The sequence below is a fragment of the Drosophila ananassae genome, chromosome XR, assembly GCF_017639315.1.
Source record: "Drosophila ananassae strain 14024-0371.13 chromosome XR, ASM1763931v2, whole genome shotgun sequence".
In the NCBI taxonomy this organism is placed as follows: Eukaryota; Metazoa; Arthropoda; class Insecta; order Diptera; family Drosophilidae; genus Drosophila; species Drosophila ananassae.
Window position 1 is genome coordinate 19,323,125 of NC_057932.1, and position 15,173 is coordinate 19,338,297.

Genomic DNA, 15,173 nt, shown 5'->3' on the forward strand with positions numbered 1-15,173 from the left:
GGGTGAATGGGGGGTGGGAAATTTTAGGAGGAATGGCGGTGGCGGTACGGATGAGAGGGGCCAACGGGTGTTGAGCTCACGCTGTGCCAGAGCTATCCATGTGTTGGTCAAAAGTGTGTTTGACATTTTCGTTATGTTCGGTGGACAGTTGGGGGGGAGAAAAGGATACCAGGCAGGATACCAGGCTGGAGCAGGAGCAGGAGTGGGTGGGCAGGGGAGTGGCTGGGAAAAGCCAGGGGAAAACGTGCACCATTTAATGCAACCAGCTGCTGCTGCTGCTGCTGCTGCTGCTTTTTGCGGCATGTCCTGGACTGGCTGGTATAAACTGCTTTTGCTTTTGCATTTTGCATGAAATTTCTCAAAATTTTGCGCATTTGTTGAGGTTGTTGTTATAATTTAGTTGGAAATTGCTGTCACACCCATACAATCATACAAAGCACCCACCCATCCACGCACCCCACCCATCTCTCCAAATTAACCCATTGAGTCAATGTCATTTTAACTCTAATTTAATCTTTAGTAATTTGTTGGCTCCAAAAATTCAAATTCTCGAATATTTGTCACTTTTTCCACAGGAATCTATCTTTTGTGAAATTTATTATTTGTTATTTGACCGGAAAATGAACTAATTAATTGGAAAAAAAAATATTCAGTACTTATTACGAGCCTGGCCACATTATTCTGGCTAGTGTGGCCTTGCTATGTGCCTAATTTAAATGGTTTTTAGTTTTTATAGTTAAAAAAAATATATAAAATGTTTTTAATAATTATATTATAATTAATTATATTTTAATATTCTTATTAGTACTTTTTTGGGTTAAATTTAATTCATTTTCAATTTTAATTTCGGACTAAAAAAAAGGAAAAATGGTGGGGGGAGAAAGAAAACCAAAACTCATTCGTTTGCGCGCTTTCGCTTGGCTTCAGTTTCAGTTTTGGAGTTTCAAGCTTTAGTTGTAGCCACTCCCCCCCTAAAAAAAACCCCCTTTTTTTGTTGAGGGGAGTGCCCTCCATAGACTAGGCCAATTCCATGGCCATGGCCACGGCCAGTTTGGCCAGTTTTGAGTTTTGTCAGTGTTGATAGCATTTTTGGAGGGGAGGCTGGAGGAGAAAACTGTTTGGAAATGGGTTTTTGGCCTGATGCAAGTGTAATTTTAGCCAAAAACGCGAATAGCGAATTGCGAATTGGATTGCGGCTTATAAGCACGTTTATAAATTACTGATTCGTCTATGGACTAGCGAGAGAGTAGAGTCCCCAGGATGTGCCATAGTCCTGTAGTCCAATAGTCCCGGGTTTATGTCAGCAAATGAATAAATTAAATATTCCATCTCCATCATTAAAAATGTGCCTGTACGCTTATGTGGCGCGTTGCTTTAATTAACTTTTTTCCTTTTTTTCTCCTGGCACGTTTGGTTTTCGGGGCAGAATAGTGGATAGAGTGGATAGTGGATAGAGTATCTGCTAAAAATTGAATTTCCTCCTTTGTAATTAATTTGTATTAAAAAGCAATTTGCCGACATCCAGTCGGAAAATGCGAAAAACGGAGTTGGAGTTAGAGTTTCAGAGGCTTAGCCCAGGCTTAGGCCATGTCATTTCGGACCTAAAAATCCGGCCCCAAAATACAACAACTGACTTTGGTTTAGTTGATTGCATTAATTAAGCCAACTAGCTGGAAAAACAAAAAATATTTACACGCCAATTTAAATGGAATTTACAAATGCAGCTACTAATTGCACAATAATTGAAAAGTTCGATTCGAAAAGGGCCTGGATTATGAAATCAAAAGATGAATATGTTGCAGAATCGAATGACAAGTTTTGGCAATTAATTCTTGTTTTGTTGCGGATTATTTTTCGGATTTAATTTGTTTACTAAAAGGGTCAATATTAAATGATTTTAAAACAGAAATTCAATGCGATTCTTGTTTCGTACAGTTTTTAGCTTTAAAAGCAAGCTTTTTTGGGTTTTTAGTCACTTTTAATGTGCCCATATCACATTTTTATAGCAAATACCCTTAACGCATTGGGAAATAGTGTGGTATTAATTCCAGATTTCATTAAAATACTTACTAATAGATTTACAAAAAAGCTTTTATGAAGATATATGATTTTAATTATTATAGTATTTTATAAAATTTTAGTATTTTAAAAAATAAAAAACAATCCCCAAAAGGCAGAAACTCAGCCAGTTGCCATATTTTGCATTTTTATGGCAAATAATCGGATACATTTTGGGCCTTTACGGCTCTTGTAGGCCCCCCTGGCCAATAACCGATTAATAATATGCGCAGAATTTTATTTGAATGCCTTCCTGTCGTGAGTTATGACCTGGTTATGGGCCCAGGACTCGAAACATGTACGAATTTGGCCGCATATCGGGTGTAGTAGAGCCTCTAAGGCTATCGCCTCGTCCTATTTTTGAATTTTTTGGGGGCACACATGCCATTTGCCACTTGCCACTTGCCACATGCCACATGCCGCATGCCAAGCGCCGCACACCAAAAAAAAAAACAAAATCAATTAATTTGAATTTTTATTGCCACACTTGCGGCATTAATTCGTTGATTCGCCTCAATTTGAGTGCAAAATGTGCCTGCCGCTCAAGCGAATGATTTATGTCTTGGATTCTTCGGGTTTTCGTTTTCCATTTTGTGGCGAGTCTGGCAAGATGCTCCTAATGGATGCTGAGAAGTATCTGTGGGAAGTGTTTATGGCAGGTATTTGGAGAGCATGGAGGTATATTGGCTATGTCTTTGGGAGGAGGAGAAGAAGTACAAATAAGAGATGGGATTTTAGCTTCTAGAACAGTGTATTATTACTAACAGTTACTTTTAGTGTGACCAATTTTGGTTAAGACACAGAATACCTTAACGCTTTTTAAGGAATTTAGTTTTAGGATCAAAAGAAAGGGAAAAATAGAATATCAGGTATCATATAGTGGCATAGTAAGCAATGCTCTGGCAAGATAATGTTTTTGATTAATTAAAAGTACAACTATTGAGCCTCTATTTACGTTTAATTAAATTAAAATCCTTGCAGATCCTTGCACAAATTATGATAGACTTCAGGGCAGAATATTCCTCGCCACTCGAACGGCCTCTTGGCTCTTCATTTAATGGCCATTACCGCACTGCCGTAGACATTTGAAATGAAAAAACACTCGAAATGCACAAATTTACAAACTAAACCGCACTCGTCATGCCTTCTCCCATCAAAGATCACAATGAATATAGTATGTGTTGTGTATTGTACGTATTTGTTTTCTTTTCGAGTTGTTTTCCGGCTCATTTGGTAAAATTTTGGCATTAGCACTTGGCCAGGCAGGCAGCCACTTTTCAATGGCAATTAAGTGGAGGATGAAAAACAGGCCAACAGACACTTGGCCAACTCAATTTGCACTTCATCTCGCCATACATATATGTGTCTCTGTGTGTCTGTATGTTCTGGGGTAATTGCTAATTGATTTTGCCATATGCATTAGTTGATACATTTATAATTATGCTCTTCAATTGCCGGCTATTTGAAGTGCTTCTCTGTCGAACGGAAGCTGGATGAGCCATGAATCTTAATGTCCAAACAGACAAACATCACTCCTCCTTTCTCCTCCCTCCTCTCTCATAATTTTAATTAAAAACACTCGGAACATTGGCCCAAAAATTATAATAAAATAGAATAGAATTAATGAAAAGTACTCTGCCATTGAAGCGTACAATACTCTATAAATTATTCAATATTTTAATTCGATTTTAAATACAAATTATTGTAACTGACTGACTGACAGAGTGACAGACTGACTGACTGACCACATGGCGTATACTTAATATTCTTACATCCATCATACGCACCGTTGGCTCTGCTGGAATGCAAACTAATTTGAATAAATAAATATTTATTATAATTTTAATCAGAAGTCTTTAAAGCAAATGATTTTAAAATTTGAAAAAAAAAAAAATATTAATCATACGCCCTGTGGTGCTATCAGGAGTCGGGGATAAGTCAGAGTTGGTTGCCAGGATCAGGCCAAGAAGGATAACTGCCTTCGGTGGAGTTGTTGGGCGACTTACAGTCGCTTCTGTTTATTGTTTCGAAGGCACACGGAGGGCCCAAAGCCATAAAGAGCCAAGGTGCCGCGTCGATAAGCAACGAGTGACTGCTAAGCCCCAGAGTCCTTGGGGCCAGGACACAGTCCGCAATGCCACAGCAATGATCTGTATTTTATTTTTATTTTATTTCAGCTTCTTGTTGCACATTTTGTTCATAAATACTAGGGGGTTTCAACTAAATAAGCTCTCGCGCAGACACACAGGCACTCTCTTCCAGGCACACCACAATTTACAAACTACATAGCAGACATATCCTTCTGCAAGGATACATTGTTCTTTTTGGAGCCTCCGAGGAGGCAGTCGCTTGATCTTCAGACAGTAGGGGGGGTGACAGTAGGGGGCTCGGTAGCGGAGGTCCTAGAGGCTTGGGAGGTCATTGAGGCTCTCGGGGCTTCTGAATTCTCCGAGTTTCTGGAGGTCCTGGATGCTTGAGAGGCTCTAGAAGCTTGGGAGGTCCTTGCGGCTCTAAAAGCTTCTGGAGCCTCCAAGGATCTAGTCTCTTCTGGGGCCTCCAAAGCCCTGGAGCTCCTTGAGGCCCTTAGAGCTTCTGGGTCCCTCAAGTTTCCGACAGTCCTGGAAGCTTGGGAGGTCCTGGGGTCCTCCGAAGTCCTGTTCAAGCTGTCCAGCGGCCCCATGAGACTCAACAGGACCGGCAGCAGGATCAGGCCGTGGGCAGCGCCGATCAGGACGATGCCCAGGTACATCCGGAAGTAGAAGACCTGGAATATCTGCGAGTTGGAGAAGCCCAGGACGACGATGCCGGCGAACTTGGTGAGCGTGATGCCCGACAGGACACTGCTCCCCGTGACGTTGAGGGAGTAGCGGGCCCGCTCCTGGGCCGAACCCTCGGCCCGCTTGAAGGACCTCACAATGTGGGCCACGAACTCCACACCGATGCCCGTGCAGACGACCAGGTTGACGAGGGAGATGGCGTTCAGGTTGATGCTCCAGGCCCACATCATCCCGCCCATGTTGATCAGGATGCAGAGCACCATGAAGAGGACGATCAGAGTGGAGGTGATGTCCAGGCCGGTGACCAGCAGGGTCACCAGGAAGATGGCCAGCAGGGACATTCCCAGGGAGAACATGGTGTCCTCCCAGATGGTCAGGTACTGCTCGTAGTAGATGTAGAAGACGCAGTAGGCGAAGATCTCGGCGTCGACGCCGTTCTCCTCGAACATCCCGTTGATCTCGCCGGCGATTCTTCGCACCTCCCTCAGCTGCGAGTAGAACTCTTCGGAGGTGGTGGAGGTCACCGAGTACTGCATGAAGTAGGAGTCTCCCACCGTGGACATGCCCTCCTCATCGATGGTGTAGATAACGGCCTGGGAAGATTTATATAGTCTAGAAGAGAGTCTGGAAGAGAGTCTTCGGGGGTACTCACGTCCGCGTAGGAGGCCCTGCCGGCCTTGGCGCACTCGGCATCCGGGAGATCGAAGAGGAAGAAGGGAATGTACTTGCTGAAGGTCTCGGCATCCGGTCGGAGCCCGTTCTCCGTGAAGGTCCTCTCGCAGGGCAGGCAGTCGTCGCTCTTGGAGTCTGGGATGCAAAAATTAATCAAATAATTAGTAAAAATTAGTGATAATTAAGGAGTAATTAACTCACTGCTGGAACAGAAGCCCAAGGTGGTCACATTGTACTTGCAACAGTCGCTGATGGCCAGCCAGTCGATGTAGTCGTCCAGCCAGGAGGCCGCCGGCCTGGCCAGGCTGGTGATCTCCGGATACCGGGACTGGGTGTAGAGCTGAACGGATAACGAGTTATTGTTGCACTCGACACCGCCACAGATGAGATTCTGCTGCAGTGGCTCCGAGTAGTTGAGCCCGGGCTTGAGGACCCAGTAGACGGGAGCACCCATGGCCAGCAGGTCGACCATGTAGCGGAAATACTTGACCACGTGGGAGTTCTTGGGCATGGACATCTCCTGGTCCAGACCCTTCTCGATGGAGGGCACCACCATCAGGGAGAGGCAGGTGACCACCGTGAAGATGAGAAGGACAATCACCTTGACGGGTCTAGAGGGGAATAGAGAATAGATAGAATCATGGAGGGAATGGATGGGAGGAGCTGGGAGATCCACTTACTTGGCCAGCAGGAAGGGCGAGTAGAAGTTCCGGAAGAGGCTCTCCAGCATGCCGGCCTCCTGGCTCCGCTGGGTGGCAGTCTCCTTGCCGGACTTGCCGCCTCGGACGCAGCAGAGCATGTCCAGGCGGCCGGCCTGGTAGCGGCGCTCGTCAATGGCCATCAGGGCCACGAAGGCGGTGATCTGGAGCAGGAAGTTGAGCAGGATGGCGATGGCGGCGTACATCGCGAAGGTCTTCACCGCCGGCATGTCGGCGATGCATCCGATGGCGAAGCAGGCCATCTCGCTGCCGGCGGTCTGGAGGATGGAGGGTCCAATCTGTCCAATTGCCTCGCCGATGGCCTCATGGGTGCTAGGGAACTGGGAGTGATCCAGTCGGTGGTAGGTGTGGACCATGATGAAGATATTATCGACGCCGACGGCCAGGACCAGGAAGGGAATCACCTCGATGGCCAGCATCGTGGTGGTCACGTCCAGGTAGCCCCAGAAGCCCAGGCTGCAGGTGACCGAGGCCATTACGATGACGATGCCACCGATGGCCAGCATGATCCGGGACTCGCGCAGGAATCCCAGGCAGCTGCGGATGTGCCCGAGGGCCACCGCCACGTAGGCGAACATCACCAGGTAGCTGATCACCACGGTGCCCACCTCCCCCTCCGACAGCTCCACAATGGCGTCCTGGATGGATCGCTCCGCCGAGTAGGCGATGTCCAGTCTCTCGCTCTTGTAGTCCCGCATGAAGTCCACGAATAGCTTCTCCCACTTCTCGTTCGGCTCCAGCTTGGAGGCATCGTTCTGGTTCTTCCCAAGGAACGTGATCACCAAGCCGGTGGCCAGCATGTAGTCGGGATCCTCTCCGACGGCCACCTTGGGCATGCCACCCACCGCAATGCCGGGCTCAACGGGTCCACCGTACGTCCCGAAGCAGTCCTCCATCATGGGCACCCTGGAGGGAGAAGGAGGATCTCTTTAGAAGAGGTTCCAGTAGCTATAGATGCCCTCTCACCTGAGACAGTCCTCCAGCTGGTTGAGGTAGTTGATGGTGAAGTTGTTGCTGTCCACGTAGGAGTTCTCGAACTTGTCCATGTCGTGCTGGAAGTACCCGTAGACCGACTGAATGGCGCAGTGGTCGATGTCGGGCTCCTGTCCGGCCATTAGGACGGGGGCATAGCAGATCTTGTCCAGACCCTCGCCCTCCGCCATGCCCAGTCGCATGATGGACTCCTGCAGCTCGAATACCTCCTTCAGGAAGCTGTACTCGAAGGCCGGGCCGAAGCTGAGCAGTCCGCTGGGAGCCTCATGGGTGAACTGGAAGTGGAATCAGAATAGATGACTTACTAGGAGTGGGGAGTGGGCAGTGGAGGAGTGGAACCTTACGTAGGTCTGGTTGATGGCCTTGATGAAGAGCTGGTTGGTGCGATAGAAGGGTCCAAAGTGCTGGTCGAAGTAGTCCTTCTCGATCCTCGTCTGGCTCTTCTCGCTGGCCCACAGCTCGACGGGATCGGTGGTGATGGACATGTACCGGATGCCGTACGACAGTCCCCCGATGGCCCAGGAGCACAGGGCCAGCACCAGAACCGGATGCCGAGCGCAGAAGGTGCCCCAGTGCCGGAATCCCACGTAGAAGAACTCCCCGAAGAGGGTCGGCATGCAGCAGTTGGGCGGAGAACTGCCTCCCCGGGCGCCCCAGAAGATGAGGAACGAACAGAGGCAGGCGATCAGCAGGCCCACAATGAAGGTAACCCCATAGAGGCCGGCGATCTTCCAGAGCTCGTCGGGACCGGTGGGGGCGTCTGTCAAAGGACATGAGGCGTCGCAATCGATGCAGGCACAGGCATAGCTGCCCTCGTAGCTCTCGTCGCACTTGAGGGGGAATAGCTCCAGGTACTCCTCCTCGGCGCCCTCCTCGGCGTCCTCCGACCATATATAGTTGATCTGGAACGGCACATAGTCGCCGCTGGCATCGCCCATGAAGCTATACCACCTCCGGTAGTTGCAGGTCTTGGCGTTGTACGCCCCACAGCCCAGATCCATGGCCGGGCGGCCGGTCTGGGTGTGCTGGATGCCGATGCAGCTGTTGTAGATTCCGGCCACCGTCTCATCCGATATCCGGTAGTCGATGGAGGCGACATAGTCCTTTTCAGCCGGACTCTTTGCGGTGTAGGCGGTGAGGAAGAGGGTGTGGTTCTTGGCACAGGTCATGGCGCAGACCGTCTGGGCCATGTTCCGGGTGCAGGTGGGGCAGCGCGAGAAGACGCCGTCCGCCTGGGAGAGGCCACTTTCCATGGTGTCGATCTGGTCGGCGTCGCAGCACAGCTCCAGTTCGTCCTGGCCGCTCTCGCCCTTGTACTCCTTGTACAGAAGTGGGCATCTCCTGGCGAAGATGGCCTCCGCGGTGGCACTGTTCAGGGGCCTGGCCGGATCTGTGTCGGCCAGATTCTGCCAGTGGCTGCCAATCATGTGGCTCTGGCCGTACCAGATGCATCCCAGCTGCTCCTGTCCCAGGACCTGGCCCACAACCATCCCGAAGGCCACAAGGATCAACACTTTCATTGCCACGCACACTTGAAAAAAAAAAAAGAGAGAGAGAGTGAGAAGCGATCAAGTCGCGCCGGCCGCACGCCTGTTACTAAACCGAAATGTATCTCGACAAACAATAATCAAGCCATTAGTCCGGTCCGGTTCTGTATCGGAAATCGGTCGGAGTACTCCGCCGATTAGATTCCCGCAGGCTTATCTTGGGGCGATTGGCTTCTGAAATTCTGGGGGCTCCATTAATGGGCGTCCTTATCTCCCCCAGATAGGATTAGCATCGCAGCTGTGGATCGGATCGCCTGGCCTGGCCTGGCCTGGCCTGGCCTGGCGACAGGTGATTAGCGGAGCGGGTGACTGAAGAAAGGGGCTGATTAGATCGAGAAAAGGTCAAGATTGGCGGAGTATTACTTTGTAAGAGGGTGAATTTTAATTGGAAGGTGGTTAAGTATAGCTACTGCACTCCCTTCTACCTATTCTACTCCAAGTTCTGCCTCAAGTTTTACTCCACAATTTGCTATAATGTTATAGAGTATAAAGAGAGGGAGTAACACTATCTTATAGAATAAGTTTCAATGAAAAAGAGTCTTAAACTATAGCTACTACACTCCACTACACCCATTCTACTCCAAAACAAGAAATGGAAGAAGTAATTACTACCTTAGGGATTGGGTTTCAATGAAGAGAGTGTCAAGGCACTACTACTATGTAGTATACTGCACTATATACTACTATAAACTACTATACTCCTACCTTTTCTACTCCAAAACTTGCTATAAATCCTATAAAGTGCTAGGAAGGGGAGTATTACTATCTTAGGGATTAAGTTGCAGTGAAAATAGTGTTATAGTAAAGGGGGTAGTGCAACTATTAACTAGTATACTGAAAATATAACCACTAGTTCTACCTTGAAACTGCTAGAAAGTAAAGTACTATACTCCCTTCAACCTATCCTAGCACCTGAAACCCCTCAAGTTCTACTTTACTTTACTATTTTAGAGATAAAGACTATTTTAGACTATAATATATATATTTTTAGACTCCAATATATATACTTTAAGCTACTATGCTCCCATAAAGTACTAGAAAGAGGAGTATTTCTATCTTAGAGATACAATTTGTATGAAAAGACTGCCCTACTCCCTTCCGCCCATTCCAACACCTTGAACCCTTCAAGTTCTACTCCAAAACTTGCTATAATCCCACAAAGTCCAAGAAAGAGGAGTGTTGAAAGTAATAACAATCAATAACCCCCTTAGTAATACCATAAAAGTAATACTATTACTATCTTTGAGATAAAGCTTCTACAAAAAGACTCCCAAACTCCCCAAAACCTATCCTAACACCTGAAACCCCTCGAGTTCTACTCCAAAAATTCATTATAATCTCTTTTAATCTAAAAATTTCCTGCATAATTCCCCGAACCGGGGACTTATTTCCATTTAAATTAAAAAAATCACCCATAACCATCACAGAATGAGTCACTTATCCGGCGGAGTAGTTAGGCACTACTTTGGTAGTTCTCTACGGCAGACCCCTTTGGAGGGGGAGAGATTAGGGGTTACCGTGCTGTATAACTTTACGGCAGCGGAGAGCGGGTCTCGAGAGGGTCTCGGGCTTATCGGAGAACAGGTGTTCAGTTCGATTCGAGTTGGATTTTATGGCCAGCCAGCTGCCCAGAGACGGGGAGTGGAGTGGAGGAGCCCAAGATAAGCCCAAGATACTCCAGCTCAGGTGTCAGACACAGGTGCGATTTTAATTCCCAAAACAAGAATACTTGCAAAAAACGATTATGAGGCAAGTTTCTGTTTCATTTTTTATCAAAAAATGCATCATCTTTTGGGGAGAAGTGCCGGAAACAGAAATCCCAGAAACCCAGGAATCTTGACATTTTCCGGTGAAATTTCGGTCGAATTTTTGGTTTTCAAAAACAGCAAAAAATACAAAAAAATAAAAAATAAATCAAAAAAAAAATTAATTATGGGCAAGAAGTTCTGTTACTCGGAGTTGAAGGCAACGGCCCAGACTGCCTCTCGAATCGGATGCAGTCGCCTGGAAAAGGATCAGATCTTCGAGGAGGAGGAGGAGGAAGAGGACGAGGAGGAGGAGGAGGAAGGGGAGAGGGAGGGCAATAGCCGTTCCAAATCTCCCATTTTTGGCCAAAAACCCACAGCTGGTAGGTAGAAAGTTATCCAGATCTTTAGTCCCTCCATCCGGCTAAGTCCAAGGTCTGTTTAGTGAAGCGGGTGATGAGCCACCTGGCCCATGGGTATCTGAAGCTGGTCCATCGCATCGAGGGCGGACGGCCGTCGCCGGAACTGGATCGGGCGGTGGGCGGGAGTACAGTGTGGGAGAGGAGGACGAGTCGGAGGAGTCGCCCTCCCACCGAGGACGAGATAACGGACGATTCCTCGGAGGAGCAACGGGCCACCACCGTTGGCTTTGTGGATCTGTTCCGGCGGAGTTTGCATTTCGAGAAGATGGGCCTGCCCCTAACAGCCCTGGAGCTGTACTCCATGGAGTGCCGGGAGCGAGGAAGGAAGCAGAGGGCGGCCAGGATGCAGGGGGGTTACCAGGACGAAGGGCGTCTCGAGAAGAAGCTGGACCAGGAGGGCACTACTACTGATACTCCGCCACAACCGGGTGGTGGTGGCTTCGATTTCGAAAAACTACAACTCCCAGTGGCACTTCCGGAGCGACGAAATGTAGCCTTGAGAAGGAAATCAAACGGGAAGGTGACAGCTGGCGAGTCGACCAGGCCGGAGATCTCATTTCAGCCCCGACGGGTCAGCCAGACAGGTCAGGCGAACCGGCCAGCGAACGGAGACACATTCCTAAAAATCTTTAGTCGACCGGAAACGGAAACGGAACACAAACGCGTTTGCAATCACAAGTTCGGAAATCAAGGATCCACCCACGAGATGGAGGCTTGCGAGCAGCGAGTGGCCAAGCAGCACCATCCCTACAAGCACATATCCTACCCGAGGAACCCGAGGACCAAGGACATCCTCCAGGACGAGCAGGAGTACTCGCGATCGGTTAGCCCGGAGCCGGTACTCAACTGCCGATATGCGAAAATGAACATCCGAGAGGCGGATGGGATGGAGGAGGTGGTGGCGCCGCCGCCGCCCAGATACCAAGTGCCACGCCACCCGGTGTCCCCGGTGATGAAGGTGCTGGTGGCGCCACGGAACATCAAGTACTCCGAGGAGGCGTTGGCCGAGCGCTGGAAGCGCGAAACGCTCCAAGGCCAGCCATCCTGCTCCAAGGATGCGGCGCCGTCCAAGGCCAAGATGCGTTCGGTGCGGGTCCTGCTGAAGACCACGCCCCGTCGCCCCGCCGAACTGGATCGCTCCTCCTCTCCGGGCATGTCCCTGGCCGGCTATGAGGCGGACAGCGAGCTCTTCACCTCCAAGAGGGAGCAGCAGCCGGCGGCCAGCCACACCAGCGAGGAGCTAGAGCTGGAGGAGGAGGATCTGGAGCCAGAGCCAGAGCCAGTGTCCAATAAGGGGATCATGCAGCCCGACACCCTGACCGAGGTGTGGGCGAAGCCGGTCCACTACTGCCCGGAGCCGCCCAGCCACGGACTCTATCGGCTGGGGGATGGACTGAAGTACCAGCCGATCGATCGTCTGGACGCCGGATGCCTGAAGACGCCGCTCTTCGACGCCGAGGACGACGTGGAGCGGACGAGGTACTTTGTGAATGAATTCTCGAAATTAACGTTGGACGAACAGCGGAAGGATATCGAGTTTCGTCTGGGGCAGCTGCGACTGCTGCAGGACACCTCCGACCGGGAGTACCGTCGCCACATCCTGGCCCAGGGCTTTGTGGTCAAGCCGATCCTGACCCGGGGCGAAAGGTATCCCTGCCCCTTTGGCCAGGATCAGTGCCCGTTGGTGATGAACGAGTGCCTGCTGGGGCACTTCCTGCGCGATCACAGCGAGCCCGGAGTTCAGGTGCGTGAGTCCTTCGAGGAGAACCGGCTGCTGATCATCTTCAATCCGACGAGCATGGAGATCGGCCGCAACGCCTGCATGTCCGTGATGGTGTACGGCGGGGTGAGGGGGCGCCAGTGCACGTTGCCCATTCGCCGGTTCATGCCCGGTTGCAACAAGGACCTGCCCAAGTCGTTCGCCTGCTACGAAGGACACTTGCCGTTGTTTGTGATGATATGCCGGAATCGCCGGAGTCACCTGGAATCCGGACGGAAGGTACGCTACCGAGGACACCACCAGGACACCGACTCGGAGGACTCTACGGCCGCTGATGCCGACGCCGCCGATGAGGAGGAGGAGGAGGAGGAAGAGGACTCCGATGTCCTTACCCTGTGGATGGCCAGCGTGGATCTGCCCCAGCCCATTCATGCCGTGATGACGGTCTTCAATCGCCGACTGGACGCCAGTGTCAGTTCGATACTGAAGGTACGCGGTCTCCGGAAGTCCCACGACTGCCGGGTATTCATGCAGTCGAGTCGCCACTTTATGCGACTGGGCGGCAAGGATCTGAAGATCCTCACGAACAACAACACCGAACCGCTCTACCTGGAGGTGACCATCAAGGAGTATGTCGGTCTCTTTCCCCTCCAGAATCACAGCTGCAAGTCTCATAATCATCATAATCATCATTATAATCGTCATCATCACTGTGGCAGTGGCAGTGGCAGTCCCAGTCCCCAGACCCCAGATAGTTGGTATCCCCCCCCCTCACATCACCGGAAATGATCGTACAATCGTATTATATAACATATACACATATATATTGTGGTATTTGTGGCATTTGTAGTAGAATTTTAATGCCTTTGTAGCTCCAAAATTTTTAGGATTCACTTTCTTCTGGCATCTCCACTCCCACCCCCCACAGCAGCACTTCTTACTTTCTTTCGGCTAAATGAGACAGTCTTGAGGTTTTAAATAAATATTCAAAGGATTTGGATAATTGTGGAGGAGAGAGTATTTTTATTGGGAATTGGTGCTATCTATAGCTCTAGTATCTGATAGACGTCATCGACTTCCTCTTCTTCGAATGTCAGTTTGGTTCTACTTTTTTTTTTTTTTGACAAACCATTAACACTTTTTAGTGGGTTTCCTTATCAGTCGAACCACGAAACCCCTACACTTTATAAGGCCAAGTAATATACCGTTTCCGAAACCTTATCTTATCGGGTTGAGGTTGAGGTCTTTAGATCATAACATAGTGGACTTTATTGACAGATTTGCGTTGGGTAGGGTTTTTATTAGGAATATTACGCATTTTCTTATCAGAATAGGTATTTTTAAGATTAATATTATTTATTTTAGTATAATTATTATCTATGTTAGTATTATTCATGTCAGTATCAGTATTTTTCTTGTCAGTTTCAGTATTATTATGATATTTGCTTGAAATTTTTAAATTTTAGAATTATTACAGTAACTATTTCTAACTATTACTATTATTAGTATTATATTTTGAGGCTTAGGAGTTAAAACTAACAGAAATAATGATAATTTACCATTTCTGATACCTTTATTATCAAAATTGAATACCAAAAACCGTGTTATCTTCAAAAATAACACTAATTCAACAACAAAGCAACAAAAAAAAATAAGTATCAGATAAAAAAGAATACAAATTTTAATGCTAATAATAACAAATAACCCCCATTTTCTCTTATAGCCTATTTTTCTTCACTTTTTTCCCTCCCTGATGACTCCTTGATGGCTCCCTGATGACTCCCCATGACTCCGATCTTGCGATCCTTTTGCAGAAGTACCGTAAACTTGCCCCACTCTCTTTGCGCTCTCTCGCTCTCTCTGAAAAGCTTTTAATGGTGTGTGCCGACTAACTGTTAACTAACTGTTAAGCCGCAGCTAGCTCTCTGCTTGGCCGTGCTCTCTTCCAGGTTCTCTGTTTTGTCCAAAACTTTCCCGCTCTCTCTCACTCTCTCACACTGCAGCTGCAAGCTGCTGCCTTTTATTGTTGTTGTTGCTTTCTTCCTTTTCTTTTTTTTTTTTGTTTTTGCCTTTCGCCCAAAATGCTATTGAACTCACACGCACACGTGCCACTAATACCTATGCAATTTGGTACAATATTTCTCCAAAAAAATATATAAAAAAAAAATAAATAAACTAGACTCCTGTGAAGCCTAAAAGATGGCAACTAAAAAAATTGTCAATATAAAAGAAGGCGTAAAATAGGCATTTAAAGAAATGCGGTTAAAATTGGGGAAAGCACCCAACCACCCCCCCCACCCCCTCTCCTTTGCCACCAGGGACACGTGTCCTGAAAATCCAGACCTACATCAACAAAAGTCCCGAAAACGGAGAAACCGAAACCAAAAAGCCGAAAACTGAAAACACCCGACGAGCATCCCGTTAGCCGAAGTTAGCGCGCATCTGCAAAGCTCTCTGGATGTTAACCCATCTTTTAGGGTGGACCACCCAATCACCCAACCACCCCCCCAACTTTGGGCT

At 48.4% G+C, this 15,173-nt stretch overlaps 2 protein-coding genes across 2 annotated transcripts; one reads left to right on the plus strand and one right to left on the minus strand.

The window, feature by feature from the left end:
- Positions 1–4,209: 4,209 nt before the first annotated feature.
- Positions 4,210–8,824, minus strand: LOC6504377 (NPC intracellular cholesterol transporter 1 homolog 1b). Its single transcript, XM_001967052.4, has 6 exons — positions 7,564–8,824; positions 7,193–7,494; positions 6,188–7,132; positions 5,709–6,118; positions 5,488–5,642; positions 4,210–5,428 (listed from the first exon to the last, which is right to left on the minus strand). The coding sequence occupies exons 1-6, from the start codon at positions 8,737–8,739 to the stop codon at positions 4,415–4,417; spliced, it is 4,002 nt and encodes a 1,333-aa protein (XP_001967088.2). The 5' UTR covers positions 8,740–8,824; the 3' UTR covers positions 4,210–4,414.
- A 1,789-nt stretch (positions 8,825–10,613) lies between these two features.
- On the plus strand, positions 10,614–13,663 carry LOC6504536. The gene is made up of 2 exons (XM_001967053.4): positions 10,614–10,894; positions 10,957–13,663. Exons 1-2 carry the CDS (start codon positions 10,699–10,701, stop codon positions 13,440–13,442), a joined length of 2,682 nt encoding a protein of 893 aa, XP_001967089.2. The 5' UTR covers positions 10,614–10,698; the 3' UTR covers positions 13,443–13,663.
- Positions 13,664–15,173: the final 1,510 nt, after the last annotated feature.